The sequence below is a fragment of the Lepidochelys kempii genome, chromosome 1 (genome assembly GCF_965140285.1).
Source record: "Lepidochelys kempii isolate rLepKem1 chromosome 1, rLepKem1.hap1, whole genome shotgun sequence".
NCBI lineage: Eukaryota > Metazoa > Chordata > Testudines > Cheloniidae > Lepidochelys > Lepidochelys kempii.
Window position 1 is genome coordinate 350913546 of NC_136380.1, and position 21514 is coordinate 350935059.

The 21514-nt window shown below is 43.7% G+C and overlaps 1 protein-coding gene across 9 annotated transcripts in view; it reads right to left on the reverse strand.

Annotated features, from left to right (window-relative positions):
• Nucleotides 1–21514, reverse strand: part of PPP6R2 (protein phosphatase 6 regulatory subunit 2) — a 176589-nt gene that overhangs the window by 63255 nt on the left and 91820 nt on the right. For all 9 annotated transcript variants that reach the window (XM_078851216.1, XM_078851214.1, XM_078851213.1 and 6 more), the window contains 9 exons: nt 18549–18662; nt 16144–16270; nt 15229–15381; nt 9277–9480; nt 8496–8560; nt 6066–6181; nt 4590–4675; nt 4116–4196; nt 2337–2434 (listed from right to left, as the gene is read on the reverse strand). In XM_078851216.1, the coding sequence (XP_078707342.1) occupies nt 2337–2434; nt 4116–4196; nt 4590–4675; nt 6066–6181; nt 8496–8560; nt 9277–9480; nt 15229–15381; nt 16144–16270; nt 18549–18662 (1044 nt within the window). The remainder of the gene's footprint in view (nt 1–2336; nt 2435–4115; nt 4197–4589; nt 4676–6065; nt 6182–8495; nt 8561–9276; nt 9481–15228; nt 15382–16143; nt 16271–18548; nt 18663–21514) is intronic.

Consider the following 21514-nt stretch of genomic DNA (forward strand, 5'->3'; position numbering starts at 1 on the left):
GGACACAGTACTCCAGATGAGGCCTCACCAATGTCGAATAGAGGGGAACGATCACGTCCCTCGATCTGCTCGCTATGCCCCTACTTATACATCCCAAAATGCCATTGGCCTTCTTGGCAACAAGGGCACACTGCTGACTCATATCCAGCTTCTCGTCCACTGTCACCCCTAGGTCCTTTTCCGCAGAACTGCTGCCTAGCCATTCGGTCCCTAGTCTGTAGCTGTGCATTGGGTTCTTCCGTCCTAAGTGCAGGGTCCTGCACTTATCCTTATTGAACCTCATCAGATTTCTTTTGGCCCAATCCTCCAATTTGTCTAGGTCTTTCTGTATCCTATCCCTCCCCTCCAGCGTATCTACCACTCCTCCCAGTTTAGTATCATCCGCAAATTTGCTGAGAGTGCAATCCACACCATCCTCCAGATCATTTATGAAGATATTGAACAAAACCGGCCCCAGGACCGACCCTTGGGGCACTCCACTTGATACCGGCTGCCAACTAGACATGGAGCCATTGATCACTACCCGTTGAGCCCGACAATCTAGCCAGCTTTCTACCCACCTTATAGTGCATTCATCCAGCCCATACTTCCTTAACTTGCTGACAAGAATACTGTGGAAGACCGTGTCAAAAGCTTTGCTAAAGTCAAGAAACAATACATCCACTGCTTTCCCTTCATCCACAGAACCAGTAATCTCATCATAGAAGGCGATTAGATTAGTCAGGCATGACCTTCCCTTGGTGAATCCATGCTGGCTGTTCCTGATCACTTTCCTCTCATGCAAGTGCTTCAGGATTGATTCTTTGAGGACCTGCTCCATGATTTTTCCAGGGACTGAGGTGAGGCTGACTGGCCTGTAGTTCCCAGGATCCTCCTTCTTCCCTTTTTTAAAGATTGGCACTACATTAGCCTTTTTCCAGTCATCCGGGACTTCCCCCGTTCGCCACGAGTTTTCAAAGATAATGGCCAATGGCTCTGCAATCACAGCCGCCAATTCCTTCAGCACTCTCGGATGCAACTCGTCCGGCCCCATGGACTTGTGCACGTCCAGCTTTTCTAAATAGTCCCTAACCACCCCTATCTCCACAGAGGGCTGGCCATCTCTTCCCCATTTTGTGATGCCCAGCGCAGCAGTCTGGGAGCTGACCTTATTAGTGAAAACAGAGGCAAAAAAAGCATTGAGTACATTAGCTTTTTCCACATCCTCTGTCACTAGGTTGCCTCCCTCATTCAGTAAGGGGCCCACACATTCCTTGGCTTTCTTCTTGTTGCCAACATACCTGAAGAAACCCTTCTTGTTACTCTTGACATCTCTGGCTAGCTGCAGCTCCAGGTGCGATTTGGCCCTCCTGATATCATTCCTACATGCCCGAGCAATATTTTTATACTCTTCCCTGGTCATAGGTCCAACCTTCCACTTCTTGTAAGCTTCTTATTAGCATCTCTTACATAACAGCTGCAGAGTCATTATCACTTAGGGAATGTCTACAGTGCAATGTAAGCCCAGGGTTCGAACTCAGACATAGCCTAACTGGATATTAGAAAAAACTTTTTCACTAGGAGGGTAGTGAAGCACTGGAATGCGTTACCTAGGGAGGTGATGGAATCTCCTTCCTTTGAGGTTTTTAAGATCAGGCTTAACAAAGCCCTGGTTGGGATGATTTAGTTGGGGATTGGTCCTGCTTTGAGCAAGTGGTTGGTCTAGATGACCTCCTGAGGTCCCTTCCAACCCTGATATATTTTGTGAGAGCCTATCCTCCTCCCCCTTCTAGCTTCAAACAACTCATACTAACCGAGGGCTCAGACCCAGGGTCGCAGGACCCCACAGGGTGGAGGAGCCAAGCCTGACTTAAGTCAGGACCCAGCATTCAAGCTCTATTGATTTGCAGTGGACTCATGCTGTGGGGGTTTGTTTACACTGCAATAAAACACCTGCGGCTGTGTCAGCAGACTTGGCCTCGCAGGGCTATAAAATTGCCATGTCGACATTCAGGCTTGGGCTCTGAGACCCCAGCCACTTGGAGCCCAAGCGGGAACATCTATGCCACTACTTTTAGCCTTGTAGATTGAGGCTGCAAGCACAAGCCCGGGTTCTGAGATTCACCACCGAGGGTTGGATTTTTTTGTTTTGTTTTGTTTTGTTTTTTGCAGTGTAGACGTACCCTAAGATTCTGTAACATGAAATCCATCCACCTCTCCCTTCTTAATGGTTTTTGGAATTGCCTTAACACTTGCATGCTTCCTTGTAAGTGAGGAAGATGAAGATTTCCTCGGGGACTTCATCTGACTGCCAATCTTCAACTGTAGACATGACAAAACTGGAAAAATGAACTCACTTGATATTGTCATCCTGGTCTGCAAACTCCTCGTCATTGAAGCCAAACTGATCCACAAAGTTGGCTGTCATCTGTTGGATTTGGTACTCTGAGAATGCCTGAGGGATGCAACCAGAGACCGGTTATAAGGCAATTCAAAGAGTTTAAAATAAACATTATAAGAAGATGCTGCTAATCAAGCCCATCCCACCTACAGTCTACTCCTCTGAGTTTGTATAGCGCCTAGCACAATGGGGCCCCATTCTTGGTTGGCCCTTAGCCACTACTATAATAAACTGAACTATATAATAGTAGTAGTTCAATTTTCCAAACTAGGTATTTCCACCACTATTGTTTGTTAGGACTTTGCTGCAGTAGCCAGCAAACACCTGTTTTCTGACGGTCAATATACTGAAGTCCTCCTGTTAGCACTGCTGTTGAAACTCCCATCCCGCCAGTGCAAGGGGGAAATTCCAATTTCCCTTGTAGAGAGAAGTCAGTTAATTTCCCTTGTTTTTATGGGGGGTTTTAACATAGCGACTAGGGAAACAAACACATTTGGAGGTCGGGGGGTGTATCTGCAAAACCACAGAAGTTAGCTGGGGGACTCAGGTGAAGGGGTAAGTAATCTGATACTCATTTTTTTAACCTCACTAGATTTCAGGTTAAGGGTGTCCCTTGGATTCCCGCATCTGGTTTTATATGGCTAGCTAAATCTGAACTACCTAAAATGTCTTTGCTGGATCTAATCTGCCCTGCCCTTTCCTAAACTGCACCTCTACTGTCTCCATGAGTCATGGAGACACTTCTTCCATTCTACTCTCACCTAACAATCACTATGCAAATACATCCTTCAGCAGCCCTCAGAGAGTGCTTACACAGGAAAACTAGGCACCTCGGGCCAAAATTCATTGGAGGGGGAGTCCAGGGCCCGCCATGCAGTACAAGCACTGTGGTCAGGGTTGCCATACTACAGATCCACCAGGACCAGCTGCTCATCCTGCAAGCAGGCCAAACCTGAGTGGTGCTGTGACCCCATGCACCAGGTCACAAGACTGCTCATTCAAATTAGGCCCGGCCACACTCCATCAGCGTAGGTAGGGGCCCATAGTGTATACCTGCCTGGGGCCCAATGATGGGTTAAATCCAGCCCTGCTGATGTCCAACCTGGCTCTACCAGTAACCATTAGGAGATTTCAAATATTTGCCTTCAAACACAAGAAAGCAAAATTCACCCCCTTCACTTGGCTCTCTCGTTTTATAAGAGAATACCTATTCAATTGCCTTCCCTTTCCTTTATAAATAATACCATTTTAACCCATAGATCTCAATGAGCTTTATAAAAGAGGTAAATATCACTATATCCCCATTTTAGAGCAGTGGAAACTAAGGCACAGAGAGATCATACCACAGAGCTGTGGGAGAGCTGGGAACAGAATCCAGGTCTCCCAACTGAGCACTCAATCTAATGGGTCACACTGCCTCTAACAAAATGTCTTCCCCATGGGCACCTCAGCAGGAGAGCGGTCTTCACCAATGGTCAGCTCTACCCTCTGCTGCAGTGAGCGAGTGACATTTTCCACATGGCACAAAAACTTTAGGGTGAGAAGGTTCAAATACTGGCCAAATTGTCCTTCTCTTCTTGTAAAAACATCTCTACCGTTAACAGATTAGACAGACACACAAGCAGCTTTAGACCCTGGTAAGAAGATAGGAAGCTGCACCATAGTGAGAAGGATTAAAGATGAAGCCAGACGTAGTGTGCTTCTCGGCAACAGTACGAAGCACAGAGTCTGTCACCTGTTGGAGGGAGAGTTCATTGGGGAAGGCGCTCTCGATGTCCTCGTCCTCACTGGAAGAATGCAGATGGTGGGTGCTCACCTGAAACAAAGATCACAATGAATGCTAGGGAAAGCCAAGAGAGGTCACAGTATAATCTTGCCCTATTAAGAATCTATCACAGCCAGAGACCAAAGCGGTCTAGTAGGAATTATTTTCCTTCAGAGCGCAACATCATGAGACACAATACACATCAGAGAGGTTGCCAAGCTACAGCAGTACTGCAGCTAGGTCAGAGAGAAATCCCTCACACTCAGCACTATAGAGAAGAGGTTAACTATAACTCCCCACGCCGGCCCCTGTATACCCGCTGTGTAGGATCAAGGAAAATATCACAGAAAAGGCTGTATAAAACCAACAATTTTCATATAAAACAGGTGCCAGAAAGCACCAGGCCCATCTGAAATATGCAGAAGGGTTTAGCACTGTCCTTACCAAATCCACTGTATTCTTCCGGTTGGTCTCTCTCAGCGTCTCTTCTACAAAGCTCTCCCACCTCCCTCTGCAATCCTCAGGTAGCTCTGTAACAAATGGATCACCACCATAGTTACCTCATAGCTCAAGAAACAAAGGACCAGTGCCAGTCAATGGAACGTATCAATCCCACTCTCTCCCATATACTGGGCAATGTTCAGATCCCCAGACAAGTAAGAAACAGTGTTCTGGGGTACATGCATCTCAATCCCTGAGGCAATATTTTATATAACATGTTTTTAATCCCTCAGCACTTGTTCAACAAACACATGGTGATATTTAAAAAGATTAAAAACACTCCTATGACCCAAAGCACTGAAAGAATCCAACAAAGCGAACAGAAGACAAAACAAAAATATGGGGCCAAGACTGGAAGTATACACCTGAGGAAGAGAGGTATATTTGAGGTGCAAAGAGCGGAGAGGGCATTGGCTGAGATGGATATCAGAGCATGGAGAAATTCCAGCCCTAAGGACCTCCAAAGCAAAGTTAACTCATGCCATTTCATATTCCTTGGATACTATGTACTGTAACTACTAGTTCTGCCCACGCATTATAATGTACCACTTCAGTTCTGGGCCTCGCTCAGTGTTTAACATGCTATTCTCCCATGCAATGAGCCGAGTTAGAGAGCTAAAGAGAATAGCAATAAGGCAAATTCTTCAGTCAGTGTAGCCCCTAAATGGCCAAGGGAACTACAAGACAACACTTAGAAATTCTTGCACAATGCAACCTCTCAAGTTGCTAACATTAGTGTTTGATAAGCATGTAAGAAGCCAAGAAAGGTGAACGATTCCTCCCATCTGCACCAATGTGTTTTCCATTAATATACTTAACTGGGTATCCTTATCTCCTCCTAGACAAACAAAGGGTTAAGTGGGCTACGCAGTGGTTTTCAAACTGTAGGCCAAAGTCAAGTGGGGTCAGAAGAACATCATCTGCCCCTGTATCTCTCTCAAATAGAGACTCAAGTGTTAGTGATAATTTACTAAAAGAAACCACATTCTCCCCATAACACCTTCCAAGCCCCAACACCCACACTTTATTTATTGTCATTTCTTGATATGTTATGTCTAAACTAGAGTGTCAGCTTCCTGGGACAGGGCCCCGTTCTCCCCTGTAAATCTAAGGTACTGCAAAAAACGTATAATCTCCTGTTGAGCAAGGCACCCTGTAGGACAAAATGAGTCAAACTCTGCACATAGTTATGCAGACACAATCCCACAGACTTCGACATGGCAGTGTGCATGTAAGAGAGAGCAGAATGTGGCCAAAAGCTTCCATAAGAATCAAATATAAACATTCAGCCAGAAATCTTTTTTTTTAAAACTGTAAAATGGGATCTTACCAGCATGTAAAACAAGGCAAAACAGAGTGTTTCAGAAAGAGCTATTCAATCAGAAAAACACATGATGGAACAGGGACTAGACCATGTACCTTTAATGAATTCACTGGTCTGGGTCTGCATGGGGCCCTTCTCCATATTCTGTACCACAGCATTGGCTATTCGGGTAAGGTGGCCCATATTCCCTCGCCTCATTCCACCTTCTGCCCTGAAAACAGCAACAGTCAGTACCAGTTCAACAAAACACTCACCAGCAAATTCTTAAGAGTCACCGGCTGCTGCCACAATTTAACATGTGTAAACAGTAATTACTACCAGTGTGGCAGATGTAAAGATGCTACATCAACACAGAATAGGCTGAAGGGGATGAACTGTCTCACAACAGAGGAGCCAGATCACATTGTCTCAGGCAGATAGGGAAGAGAGAACTCCTATTGCACTGGGTATACCAGACATCTATAAAAGCAGCTGTGAGATACTAGCACAGAAGTAGATAATTTTTTAATCATAACTTCCCTGAAACAAAGACACAGCAACAGAGAAATATTCGAATCATGGCTGTATTGAAAAAGCACTGGAATTGTAGTTGAAGGTAAGAGAGAACAAAAGAGATTCTAACTATAATGACATATTTCCCTCAAAGAGAATTTCTGAAAAATAATCAAAATTAAATTAAATAATAACAAAGTCACATTGCCCCTGTATTTTCGTTGTTCTGATGCTATCCAAGGAAAATGTCAATCTCAAAATCAATCAGTGAGTGAAATGGCTGAGACAATCTTCCTACCCACACTATTCAGAAAAGGACTGAAGTGACTCAGGAATCAAAATATATTCGCTTTGATGGCAGGTCAGCAGGTGACACTTACACAGCTCAGACCAGAGCGACTCATCGAATATAGCAGATCTGCTCTCAAACTGGCAGGTGCTGACAATCAAAAGAATGGACAGAACTCACACAAGTAACCTAATTATTCATTTTAACACTTCATTCACATTACAGAGTATCTCATCAAATATTCAGGTTTGAGGCAAATATTATTTGCGCAGCACTAACTGTGCGCAAGGTTGACACAGGCAGCCCTGCTGAATATTGTGGAGGCTGGTTCAAATCAAAGCACATTAAAAACACCATAGAAACACAATGTAAAAGAAGTCTCCATGCCACCCACTACTGAACCCTAGACAAAATACTGTAAAAAGAAAACCACCTCTTTTATTTGAGCTCCTGGAGGAGATGTTGATGATAAAAGCATACATTACTTTAGTGACACGTAAAACTTTTCATTTTATATTTTGGAGTAACTGGACTATATCAAAAGTTAATTTTGTGATGGTTTGCTGTTCTAATGTCAATTCCCCATAAATACTTTGGAGTTTTCATAGACTGATTGATTTTAGAGCCAGAAGGGACCACTTTGATCGTCCAGATTGACCTGCATAAATAACACCAGCCACAGAACTTCCCTGTTTTGCTCATGACGTTACTATAAAATTCAGTATTAGATAATAAGGTGACAGGCTTTATACAAACCCCCTAATCAGGATGTTCCTTTTAACAACATGAAGTTGTGCCTAAAAAATTTGAGCATTAACTATGAGCTAAATCAAGAGCTCCACAAGTGTCTCCTGAATCTCAATGAGTGACAGAAGTCAAAGCCCAAACAGAGATGACAGAGAGGCAAGGTGGGTGAGGTAATATCTTTTATTGGACAAGCTTATGTTGGTGAGAGAGACAAGTCACAAGGAGGAAAGGAAGAGGTGTTAATGGGCCACTTCACCTTGAAATATGTGTTAACTACTTAGGCTAAACAATCTGTTCTACCTTGTGTTTAGCTGTGACACTCTGAGTAAGTTTCATCACCCCCAATCATTTAAATCTATAAAACAAAATTCAAGTAATATCGACAGACGCAATTATGGTTGTCAGTGCATTATCTACCATGCAGGGGGACTGTCAAGAGAAATTAGCAAATTGCCTCTACAGCACATTGAAGCTGTAAAGTGCTATAAATAGCAGCAAAATGTTTAGGTAAGCAAGGAAACGGAAGCACAGATCATTTTCTTTCACATCAATCTATTTTCTTTATTTTTAGAGTCGTATTTCATACCAATCACCACATTACCTGAATGGCTTCCAGAGTTAGAAAATTACACGAGGAATCTAATCTCAAATAGGGTTTCCCAGACATTCTTCTCCCAAAAGTGGGGGGAACAGTACGTAGGTTATTTTTTAAAAAAAGCAAGCTAATGTGCTATGTGGTGTTCTTTGGGAAAGCAAGAATGAAGTGTGCTTTGCATGCCGACTGGAGCACTGATAGGCCCCTTCCTGTCCATAGGGGTCTAAGTATGTGTTTACCTGGTATGTATTTGATTTTTAACATCTGAACAATCTGCATTCTGATTTTCTAGCACATTAGCAAACTTCTCTATTATCCAAATAATTGAAAGAATATTCAACACACTAGCCAAAATTTCCAGCTCTCAAATTGGGCCCTCCATACAACCAAAAACACCCTTACTGTATTTTGTCATTGACTTCCCAGGCATCCAATATCCTCTGCAACAGGCAGCACCTCTGGAACAGCTAGAGAACGAGAGACAGTGAGAACGTTTCAGAGGCTAACGGAAATCCAGTGGCCCAAGTAGCCTATATCAGATCAGGGATCACTTTCATTAATCTCTTTACACCTTCTACCACTTAAAATTACTTTAAGACAAATTTTAAATGGATTCATCTGGATGGAACAAACTGGACAAGAACTCTGAAAAGGTCCAGCAATCCTCTCAAGTTTTCCTTAAGTGGTTCAATCTTCCTCTATGTCACAGAATTTCCCTTCTCTTAGAGGAGGGGAGAGACGGTGTTTCCTGTAAGATACTTCACTTTACCCTTAAAGGGTTCATCATAATCATAATGAAGAGAGCTATCATGGTTTTAAGACAACAGCACAGAATAGTCTCAGCATTAGAAGCACATGCACAGAAAGAGTCAGGAATCTGTAATCATGACAATTGGTTTTGCGGTTTTTTGGTCCGAAGTGTCAGTGCATCTTTACTAAAAGGAAAAGTGATCTCTAAACTCATTAAGAGGGATGATATTTTTCCTCTATAGTTGAAAGAATAAATCATCTGTACAAAGGCAAGTACATTTCCATCCAGAACTGGAAGACCAAAACACTGTCTAGACATCTTGATAAGCATTACCCTCTCTTCTTAAGCACTTTGTCAGGCTACTCTCTTGTTAACCAAGACCCGTGCCGAATCCATCCACCTAAAGCTCTCAAGTGACATGACTAGACTTACATGTGTCACCATAATATTCTCTGGACTGTGGTCTGAAGTCTTCAAGTTCTCTGTGGTCACATTCCCATTCAGCACCTCCTCTTTATTATCCAGGTCATTTGTTGCTGATTTCCCTTCATGCACAGAGTGCGAGAGAATAGCTGCTATGCACAGTTCCACTTGGAAGTGCAAAAAGTTATTCCATGTGTATTTAAAAAATAAGTCCTGGAACAAAATAAAGGATAGAAAAAAATCCACTTAGGACACATGTCTGATCAGACCTTTATACACACACACAAACTTACTTTGTAACAACAAGAGGGACAAAGTGGAAACACACAGTCAGTCAGCCCAATTTACAGAGCATGTTTCCTGAGAGCAAGTCAGTGAAACTTCGATCAGTGGAATCACTTGTGGAGTAAGGTACTACACTCAACATAAGATAGTCAGTGTTATAATGACAGGTTTCAGAGTAGCAGCCGTGTTAGTCTGTATTCGCAAAAAGAAAAGGAGGACTTGTGGCACCTTAGAGACTAACCAATTTATTTGAGCATAAGCTTTCATGAGCTACAGCTCACTTCATCGGATGCATATAATGGTGCAGCTTGGTTTCTATGCAGGCTTCACTCCAAAAACTGAGATCCCCTGAGACTAAAAAAGTGTTATCTAATTTGCCCAAACAAAGCTCAAGTACTAACTCCACCAAGATAATCACTAAAAATCAAGGAAAACAACAGTTAAGGCAATCTTCATTCATATGCCTTAACATCATTACTCCTCGGGGAATTCTGTGCCACTATACATGAGCAGAATTCATGTCTGGCGCAAAAAATTGTTTTCCCCTGCAGAAAATACATTCAGCCCAAGACGTGGTGCCAGAACAGCCGGCTGACCAGCAGTAACAGCTACCAGCAATCTGCGTTCATCACAGCAGCCAGCCTGTGGAGCCAGGTTAGGAGGCAGAGTGGGGCACACAGGGCTGCTTGGTGGAGTCACAGACTGGGTTTCAGAAGGGCTAGTGGGGGGGCAACAGACTGGGGCGTGGGCTCAGGAGCTAGCACTGAACCAGGGGCTGAATGGGATGGGGCTCCAGGGCCATATGGGGACAGGGAGTAGGGGGGTGCAGGACCACATGGGGATGGCGAGTGCGGGAATAAGGGCAGATGTGCCTGACTGAATGGGTGAGGCTCAGGGTCAGCCAAGGTCTGCATGGGGGAGGCTCCCCAACTCCCTAGCAATCCCTCCCCCTCTCCCCCAAAAGAAACTGTTCCATACTTCTCCCACCTACACCCAACAACCCTTCAGGTTCACTCCCAGGCTCCTTCCCTCTCTCTCAACTCCTCCGTTACTTCCAACTCCCCCAAGCCTTTACAGTGCTTCTGCAGGGTGTGGGAAATGCGATTCTGTATTGTAGCGTAAATGAATTACTCAAAGTTCTGTATTAATATGCCTAGTAACAAGTTCATTTGTCAAAAAAAAAAAAATTCCTGAATCTTTTTTTTTGTCTTTATTGTTACAGACATACTTGCTGACAAGTATTTTGAAATAAATTACCAAAATAATTATAACTGGTGTGATTATATTGTGTTATTTTGACAAAATATGAATAATTTTGCAGAATTTTAAAGCATTGTGCACATAATTTTAATTCTTTGGCGCACAATTCCCCCAGGAGCATAACATCTAAACAGCATTACACTAAAACGCACTCACAGATATCTCACCTCCACAAAAAACTCTTCCAACACGTAAGTTATAACCAAACATAATGCACTCTACTTCCTCTAAATCATACACAAACAGAACTCTGACTCACAGCACAACTAAATTAAGATATATTCTCTATCCTATGACTTGGTTGGCTATGATGAAAAATAATCACTGACAATAACTTAACTGTACCACTCAGAAAATATCAGAAACAATTTTTCCTAAGCCATTTTCTTAGTTATTGTGGAATTTATTTGGTTTATACCCCAGGGTAAGGCTGAGCAGAGGGTAAAAAATCTCTTCTTGGAGATCTGGAGTCCGTCCCATTAAACATCTGAGACTTCACAATATGTAACTAGGCTATTTTACAGACATTCTGCTAAGTTACTTTAACAGTTAATGTTGAAGAATCATAGCGACACTGATAGGTCACCTAGTCCAGTGCCCACGATTATCTAGACCATCCCCAATAGATGTTTGTCCAATCTGTTATCCAACAACTCCAGTGATGGAGATTCCACCACCTCCCTAGGCAATCTGTGCCAGTGTTTAACTACCCTGACAGCTAGGAAGCTTTTCTTAACCTCTAACCAAAATCTCTCTTGTTGCAATTTAATCCCATTATGTTTTGTCCTATCCTCAGTGGATAAGGAGAACAATTTATCACCCTCCTCCTTGTAACAACCTTTTCTGTACCTGAAGACTTATGTGCCCCCTCAGTCTTCTCTTCTCCAGACTAAAGAAACCCAATTTTTTTCAATCTTTCCTTGTAGGTCATGTTTTCTAGACCTTTCATCGTTTTCGTGGCTCTCCTCTGGACTTTCTCCGATTAGTCCCCATCTTTCCTTAAGTGTGGTGCTCAGAACTGGATTCAATACTCCAGTTGAGGCCTTATCAATGCTGAGTAGAGTAGAAGAATTACTTCTCGTATCTTGCTCATAACATTCCTCCTAATACATCCCAGAAGGATATTTGCTTTTTTTCTGACAGTATTACATTGCTAGCTTGTATTTAGTTTGTGATGCACTAAAAACCCCAGATCCTTTTCTGCAACACTCCTTCCTAGGCAGTCATTTCCCATTTTGTATTTGTGCAGTTGACTATTCCTTCCTAAGTTTAGTACTTTGCATTTGTCCTTATTGAATTTCATCCTATTTAATTCAGACCATTTCTCCAGCTTGTCAAGATCATTTTGAGTTTTAATCCTGTCCTCCAAAGTGCTTGCAACTCCTCCCAGCTTGGTAGCGTCTGCAAACTTTGTAAGTGTAATCTCTATGACATTATCCAAATCATTTATGAAGATACTGTATAGAACTGAACCCAAGACAGATCCCTGCAGGATCTCATTCTACATGGCCTTCCGGCTTGATTGTGAACCACTGATAAGTACTCCCTGAGTACAGTTTTCCAGCCACCTGAGCACCCACGTTATGGTAGATTCGTCCAGGCCAGCATTTCTCAAATGCGGCCACCGTGACTGCATGCGGCCATCAGGGGGTTTCTTGTGGTGACAGCCTTCGTGGCTGTGATGGTGGGTGGGCGTGGGGAGGGGGAGTGGCCCCTCCACCTCCCTATTGCTCCTGGATGCACCACCTTAGGTTATGTCTACACTACACTGCTTTTAACGACACAGCTGTGTCGCTACAGCTCTGCCACTAAAAGTCATGCAGTGCAGCAGCTGTTCGTCGGCTCCCCTGCTGACAAAAAAACTTCCACCCCCAACAAGTGGCATTTGTGTTGTCAGCAGGAGAGTGCTCCTGCCGACAACGCGCTGTTCACACTGCAACTTGTCGGAGCAAAACTTTTGTCTTTCGAGGGGTGGGGAGGATTAATACCTCTGAAAGACAAAAGTTTTGTCATTCAATTGCCAGTGCAGTCATAGCTTTAGCTTATGTCTTCACTAGCAACGTTAAAGCGACAAGGCTGTGCTTTAATGTGGCTGTGTAGTCACAGCACCAGCACTGGGAGAGAGTTCTACCAGCACTATAAAAAAACCCACCTCCACGAGGGGAGTAGCTCCCAGCGCCGGCAGCGTGGCTCCCATCGCTGGTGCACTGTCTACGCTGCCACTTTACAGAGCTGAAACTTGCAGCACTCAGGGGGGTGTTTTTTCACACCCCGAGTGAGAAAGTTGCAGCGCTGTAAAGTGGCAGTGTAGACAAGGCCTCAGTGTTGATTGTTGGAACCACCAGCCAGGGTTGGGCTCTGCGCCCCTCTGGAGATAACCTGGGCACAAAGCTGGAGGAGCAGACAGCTGGTGAATTCCCCATTTTCCATGGGGTGGTGGGGATTTGGCTTTGGGCCTCAGTTCTCGGGTGGCAGGTTCTGGCCGAGGGGTTTCAGGCTCCAGCTCCGGGGTCTGGCTGTGCAGCGGCAGGCGCCAGGCTCCGGGGTTTCAGGCTCCAGCCCCCCGCTGACTCCCCTAGCCCTCCAACCCCCATTGTCCCTGGCCCCTGCTGCTTCCCCGACCCTTCATCCAGGGCTTAATTTGTCCCCAGGCTTGGCAGGGCTGAGTAAGACTGCTGTGAAAAGTGATACTTGTATGTTTGTTAATGTCATTCTTCACAACAGACTTATTAGCTAGCAATAAATAAATTACAATGATTTGGCCGTGTATGTATATGCATATTTATTTGTTTTTCCTAAAGCTAATTAAGTATTTTAGGGAAAAGTGAGAGAGCGGCGCACTCTGAGGCCACCAAAAAATTTGTCCTGAGAACCCCTGGTCTAGGCTATATTTCTCTGGTTTACGAGAAACAAGAGAAAATCTCCTAGTTAAGCCAGGGTGGCCCTCTTACCATACTTTTTAGTCTTGCTTCCTATCTTGAAAGTTTGAGGTCGGTTTAAACACATTAACCAACTATAATTATGTTATAAAGACTAGTCTGAGAATAGATACAGGAACTCCTCACTTAACGTTGTAGTTATGTTCCTGAAAAATGCGACTTTAAGCAAAATGATGTTAAGCAAATCCAATTTCCCCATAAGACTTAATGTAAATGAGGAGGTTAGGTTCCAGGGAAATTTTTTCACCAGACTCTGTATGTGTGTTTATATATATATATATATATATATATATATACACACACACACACACACACACACACACACACACACAAACAGCATAAGTTTTAAACAAACAATTTAATACTGGTACACAGTGCTGATGATTGTGAAGCTTGGTTGAGGTGGAGGAGTCAGAGGGCGGGATATTTCCCAGGGAATGCCTTACTGCTAAATAGAAAAGGAGGACTTGTGGCACCTTAGAGACTAACCAATTTATTTGAGCATAAGCTTTCGTGAGCTACACGAAAGCTTATGCTCAAATAAACTGGTTAGACTCTAAGGTGCCACAAGTCCTCCTTTTCTTTTTGCGAATACAGACTGACACGGCTGCTACTCTGAACCCTGTCATTACTGCTAAATGATGAACTAGCAATTGGCCGAGCCCTCCAAGGTTAACCTTCTCACTTTACAAGGCAGCAGGAAAGGAGGGAGGGCAGACAGAGACAGAGACACAGACCCTGCCTGTGTTTGAGAGACAGAGATGGCATTTCCTCTTTAAGTATGAAGAGTGGGGTCAGAAGTACACTGCCTTGTTAATTAGATCAGCAAGCGGAGAGGGACTGCAGCTCCCTCTGTCCATGTGTCCCACCTGCTCTATGGAAGATGGGGTAAGCGGGGTGCAGGAGCCGGGGGTAGTGGGACACCCTGACATTAGCCCCCCTCTTCTTCCCCTCCCCCCCACACAGCAAGCAGGAGTCTCAGGGAGCAGCTCCAAGGCAGAGGGCAGGAGCAGCACATGGCCGTGTGGGGAGGGACAACTGAACTGCTGGCAATTGATAGCCTGCTGAGCAGCTGCTGCACAGGGAACTTAGGGGAGCGGGGAGCTGATAGAGGGGAGCTGATGGGGGGCTGCCGGTCCACCCTGGTTCCAACCGCCCACCAGCTAGCTGCAGCAGGCTGCTCTTCCTGCAAGCAGTGGACAAAGCAGGCGGCTGCCAAAGGACGTTAGAGGGAGCATTGCACAACTTTAAAAGAGCATGTTCCCTAACTGATCAGCAAGGTAACAACGTTAACCGGGACGACTTTAAGTGAGGAGTTCCTGTATTCCTACTTTCAGCAGATTAAGCAATTAATTAGACACTCCAAACAGGCATACATTAAATACAGTGTACCTGTCTTTGTATTGTACGGCTCACAGATAATGTTCTCTGTTTAAACAGCATATTCTTCCATAGTATGTCACACTGTATTACTCACAAGTAATAAATCCATGGTATTGAGTCTGCATAGTTCATAGTTAATACTGGGAGTGTTTGTGTGAAGCAGAGCAGCTATTAGTTGAGCTCCATGAAGACGAGCATTCCCCAATGGCTCCTCCAAGACACCAATTGTAGTCAGGATTGACGTTTTCTACCACAAACAGAAAAAGGAACCAGATTTTGAGTCCATCTCTACATAAGTCAAAATGGCATTACTCTAATCAGACATTTGTCTGATTTTACATTCAGTTCAGCTTCATGTAAACCTCCTCTGCTAAGGAAACTGTTTGATACCTAAGTCACCCTTTCCTTCTACCCACTGAGTCATGTCCAGGGACCAGAAAGTGAAATTAAATAACTTCTGAATCAAAACGAACAATATTCAGATAGTATTTTCTATATCAAATTTCAGAAAGCTACAACCACTAATGAGTAAATACGAATCTTTATTATAAAGGGCTCATGAAAGGACAGAAGTCCTGCCCTATGGGAGACATAGCCATCTGTTGATAATATAACTATCCCACGGGATTAATAGCAGACTTGCATGCCAATCAGAATATTCATGAATTCCAACAGTCTGTATTTGGAAATGCTTCCTTTCCACACACACCTCTCCAAAACCCTAGTTACAATAGAACAATATCCTTAATGTTACTCAAATACAGCAACTCGGCCGCCAAATCCCACCACTTGGTAGCTAGACATCTAAAGTCTAAAACTGAACTCTGAATTTCTCTTTGAGGGTTTAAGTTAATTTATTTAGGATTTTGTTTTTTTAGTACATGATGCTTTTAGGTGAGCAAAACTGAAAATATCCAGGAGGTAAATGATCTTACACAGAGAGGAAAGAAAACCTCTGAAGTGCATGTTGTCAGCTACTGTGAACACAGGAAGGGCTAAGGTGCTTTACCTTGGGGGGATTGAGTAGAAGGTGGTGAAAATCCTTTAGCCGTGGTTCAATACCATGTAAGATGCTGCTATTGACAGTGTAAGACCTTTCAAATCCCTGAGAGAATGAGTCCATCAGTCCCTCCACTCTGTAGGGAGAAAGGTAAAACATAATATTCAAAACTTGGACAAAACCACCAAAAGTAGCCATGCTTGACTTCATCAGCAACCCATCCCAGCCCTATTATCTGGCCTTCTAATTCCCTCTTCAAATTCACAGCTATTTTCCAAGAGAAACTATTTCTTGATGGCTGAAGTTTTAAATACTATGTAAATACAAATCCATGAGGCAGAGTGCGATGACAGAGTAAATTACCGTTTACTCATCATACTGAGGACAGCAAAGAAAAAAGAATTAAAATATGTCCTTGTGTTTAACATTTCTGAAATATTTAAGCATTAAAGATGTATCTGGAAGTGTTAATCTTGTACACAACTGTTAAACGCTCTAACAAAACTTCAAGACATGTTTAACAAGAATAATGCAAATACACTAGCTGATATAGCCCCGATCGCTTGAGTATTTTTAAGTGCACAACAAACTTTAATGTACCCTGGCGAGGCAGGGAAGCATTATCTTCCTTTTACAGATGAAAAAGTGAGCTACAGAGAAATTAAGTGATTTTCCCTGAGCCCCCACAAGCAATCCGTGGCAGAGCTGGAAACTGAATCCAGATGTCAAGTCACTGCCAGTGCCGTAACCACAAAATAATTCTTGCTTCGCAAGCCTCCTGATGGCCTTGCAAACCTACACTTCCTTCCGTCTGTTCTGAGCAAACAGGAAGGAGTTTCTGGTAGACAAGCAGTTCAGCTGAAAAGGATCGGGGTTCTAGTCAATCACAAACAGAGCCAAGTCAACAACGCGATGTAGTTGTGAAAAAGGCTATTATCAATCCGGAGTGTTGCATGTAAGACAAAGAAGGCAATTGTCCTGCTCTTCTCAGGATTGGTGAGGCCTCAGCTGAAGTAGTGTCCAATTCTGGGCATCACATTTTTGGGAAAGAGATGGATAAACTAGAAACAGGCCAGAGAAGAGCAACAAAAATTATAAAAGGTTTAGGAAACCTAACCTACAAGGAAAGGTTAAAAAAAACTGAGCATGTTTAGTCTTAAGAAAAGAAGACTGAGGGGGGACCTGATCATGGTCCTCAAATATGTCAAGGGCTGTTATAAAGAGGATGGTGATCAATTGTTCTCCATGTCTACTGAAGGTAGGACAAGAAGTCATGGGCTTAATCTGCAGCAACAGAGATTTAGATTAGATATTAGAAAAAATATTCTAATTACAAGTGCAGTTAAGCTCTGGAACAGGCTTCCAAGGGAGGCTGTGGAATCCCCATCATTGGAGGGTTTTAAGAACAGGCTGGACAAACACCTGTCAGGGATGGTCTAGGTTTACTTGGTCCTGCCTCAGCACAGAGGGCTACATAGGATCACGTCTTGATGTTTCTTCCAGCTCTACATTTCTAGGATTCCAGTCCCCATTTATTGTTTGGGGAGTTATTGGCCAACCTTGTGAGGCCCTTGCACTCAGCTTGGTGGCATTTTCTGTCTGGATGTAACTTGATAAATTTTGAACACCTCATCGGAGCAAACTGTCAGGGAATGATCAGAGCCCTATTGATTATGGTAAAAAACAGAAAAAACAAAAGGGGCAAATGGGGGCAGGGAGCCCAAGGCATCTGATTATCACAGCCACAGTTTCAATCACTTCTAATTTTTCTACAGATCAAAGAACCTGCAGATGGCAGAAATTAGCATATTCCAGCATAAAATACCCCTCTCTGACAGACTGAAGGAGACAGAGAGGAAGAAAGGGGAATGGAAAGGCATTTGCAGAAGAGGCACACATAGAGTCCCTGACATGGGGGAGAATGGATGACTCGAGTATGGGGGAACAGGGGTGTGCCATAGGCCCTGACATGAGAGGAATGGGTCACTCTTGTACGGGGGGAGGAGGGTATGAGGATGCAAAGAGCCCCTGGCATGGGGGATAGAGGTTGAAGGCACACAGGGAGATTGTAGGGGGTGGAGAGATGCTAGGAATTCCTAGTGTATGCAATGAGCTTGGCCTACAAACAGTGAAGTGTGCCTCCCCTTAGTTATACCTCTTTCTCCCACCTTCTGTTTTTATTTGGATTGTAAGTTCTCTGGTGTAAAGATGTGCTTTCCTATGTGTTTGCCCCTAGCACAATGCGGCTACAACCCTGAGATGCTACATGGAAGCACAACTAGTGCATTTAAAAACAGCTTTTCTTGTATTTGTTTTTAGGCAGCCCCTGAAAGTATGCCAGGTACTTATTTTCTGAACAAAGTCAAACTAGATTTTGAGCTGTAACATTTTCTTGCTAAGAGGAGTAAACCTACCCAGAGCGCCTCGTCTCCAATAACGTTAATAAAATCTGAGTTCCATTCACTATGCAGTTTTCAGTCTGGTCTCCATCAAACATGTTTTTCAAAAGCTGCTCCACGCATTCCTGCCTGTTAAATGACACACGGGAGTTAAAGAAAGGCATCAGAGACACAAACAGTTTGCAGTATTAATTGTTTTAATTTTAAAACTACCCACTCAATTTCTGAAATAAAGAAAGAGCAGTTCTTTGGAAGACAGATGAGGGGAACTCCCCTCTCAGTGGCAGATATACTGGGACGGACTATGTCAGGTCTAGGAGTCTGCTTATCTATGGTTTGGGCATGTACTTGATTACACCATCGACTCTCTGAAGCAAAAAGTAGCTCCAGCTCACATGAGCAGAGGAATGCCTCTACATTATGAATTGCTAGCTGGCCAACACCGTGCACTCCATCTATTCAACTTATCAAAGAGAAGGTTAAAAGGTAACTTGAGCACAGTCTATAAGTACCTGTACAGATCCCATGGAGAAGATATCAAATGCTACTGGGCTCTAATCTATCTGCCAAAGGCATAATAAGATCAAATGACTGAAAATTGAAGTCAGTAGAGCTCAAACTGTAAATAAGATGCAAATTTCCAACAGTGGTGGTAATTATCTACTGGAACAAATTATCACCAAGAAAAAGGGTAGAATCTCCACCTCAAGGTGTCTTTAAGTAAAGATTGAATGTCTTCCTAAGCAATATGCCCTAGCCCCACCACAAGTTATTGGGTTACATGCACAAATCACTGGGGGAAAGCTGGTGGCCTGTTTTGTGTTGTAGTTCAGACTAGATGATCATAACAGTCACCTCTGGCTTTAAAACTATAAATACACAGATGTGACTCTCCAATTCAGGTTTAGGGACTGACCAGCACAAATGTAGGCAGGTAGTATCTCTACTCGCCTAGCGTGTGGCAAACAGGTAATCCTTGATTGCCCATTTCATGTCACTGTAGTCTAATGTGTACAATAAACAAAAGACAGCATCAAGACAAGGTTTTGGTTGGCAGTGTGCACTCTCTCACTCATCCATAATGATCTGAATGCAATCTCTAGTTCCTCATCTGTGACCAAATCTATTTTTCCAAAGTGGCTTCTACAAATATGTTTTGAACATTCCTCCAAAAACCAGTACAAAGGACATTTCCCACTTTGAAAATCATAGGTAGGGGTACAACCAATGCTTTCCAAGTCTATGCACTTCAGTTGTTAATCCCTAACTCTCACTGCTTCTACCAGTTTCCGCAAAGAGAGGTTACTTACCCTAAGCAGTCACTGGAGTTCTCTGAGCTGTGTGGTATCCACTGTGTATTCCATTCAAGGTGCACATATGCACCATGCATCTGAGACAGGAAGATTTTTCACTAGCAGTGTGTCCGTTGGTCCAGGCCTGCACCCTTCTCCTCCTCATGCTCCAAATCAAGGGTATAAAGGACCAGTGAGGGCCAATCACCTCTCCAGTGCCTTCTCTATCCCAAATAACTTTACAATCAGGATCCAGAGCAGAGGAGGAAGGTGAGTAGTGGACTACAACTATGTACAGATCTGGAAGAACTCCAGTTATCTCTTTTGCTTCTTCAAGTGATGGTCTCGGTGTGTACTCCACTTGAGATGACTCATAAGCAGTATTCACTGAGGAGGAGGAGGAGGAGGGTGCAAGGGGCCCTGCTGTACCACAGAACAGATGACCGTTCTCCCGAAGGATGCATCTGTTGTAGAATCTTGTACAACAGCGTACTGTCTCACAAAAGCTATGCACAGAGCCATATGTGGCTGCACCACACATCCATCACAGAGAGAAGCTAATGATGCAGCCTGGACTCTGATCAAGAGGGCTCTAACTCCTTGTGGGAGCGGCCACCATTAATTCATAACCAACCAGGATGCAGCCTGAGATTCCCCTTCTCATAGGTTGGTGAAAGATACAAATAGTTTGGGAGATTTCCTGAAGGCTTCTGTCCTCTGCGGGCAGAATGCCAATGCTTGATGGACATCCAAAGGGTGGAGCTTCCTGTGTTCTCTGGAGGCGTGGGGTTTTGAATAGAAGATGGGTAGATGGATGACCTGGCTCAGATGGAATTCCAACATTACTTTAGGAATCGACTTTGGATGTAATGTCAACGAATTTTTATCCTCTTGGAAGGCCATATAGGTAAAGTCCGCCATAAGAGCCCCAGCTCACCTGCTTTTCTGCTTCCAATCACTGCAGCCAGAAAGGCAACCTTCACAGATGAGTGAAGGTACATGAAGCTAACGGCTCGAACGGGGGATTTGTTCATGCTGAAAGAACTGAAATGAGGTACCATATCACAGTAGATTTCAGCACTGAAGAAAGATTGTGACAAGCCCCTTCTGAAATCTTACTGTTGTCAGATGGGCAAAGACTGAATGATTGTCCACTGGAGAGTGAAAAACACTAATAGCTACCAAGTGTACTTGCATGGCGCTAAGGGACAGCCCTGAAATATTTAGAGATAGGTGATAGTCAGAATATGAAGGGATTTTGGAACTTTCTGTGGGTATCCAACGATGCTGGCACCAGGTACAGAATGTTTTCCATTTCATTTTCTCCTGAAGTCTTTTCTGCTATTGCTAATGAGGAATGGTATGGCCACTGAGCAAACCCTTTCTAAGCTCAGTGTCCATTCAAATACAAAGCTGCTAGCTGGAGAGATGTTGGATTGGGACAGAGGATCTTGCCCTTGTCCTGGGTCAAGGTATGAGGACATCTGGAGAAAGCTGGTGAACCTGAATGGCCACTAGGATCACTGACACTTCGTCTTGTTTGCACTCTCTCAGGACTCAGGGCAAAAGGAAAGAATGGGAATGAGTACATCAGTGGTTCTGAACACTGTACTAGAAATGCATCTCCTCTGGAATTGTGGCCTCTAGCTGTGCAGGAACAGTAGGCTGTTCTCTTGAGATGCAAAGAAA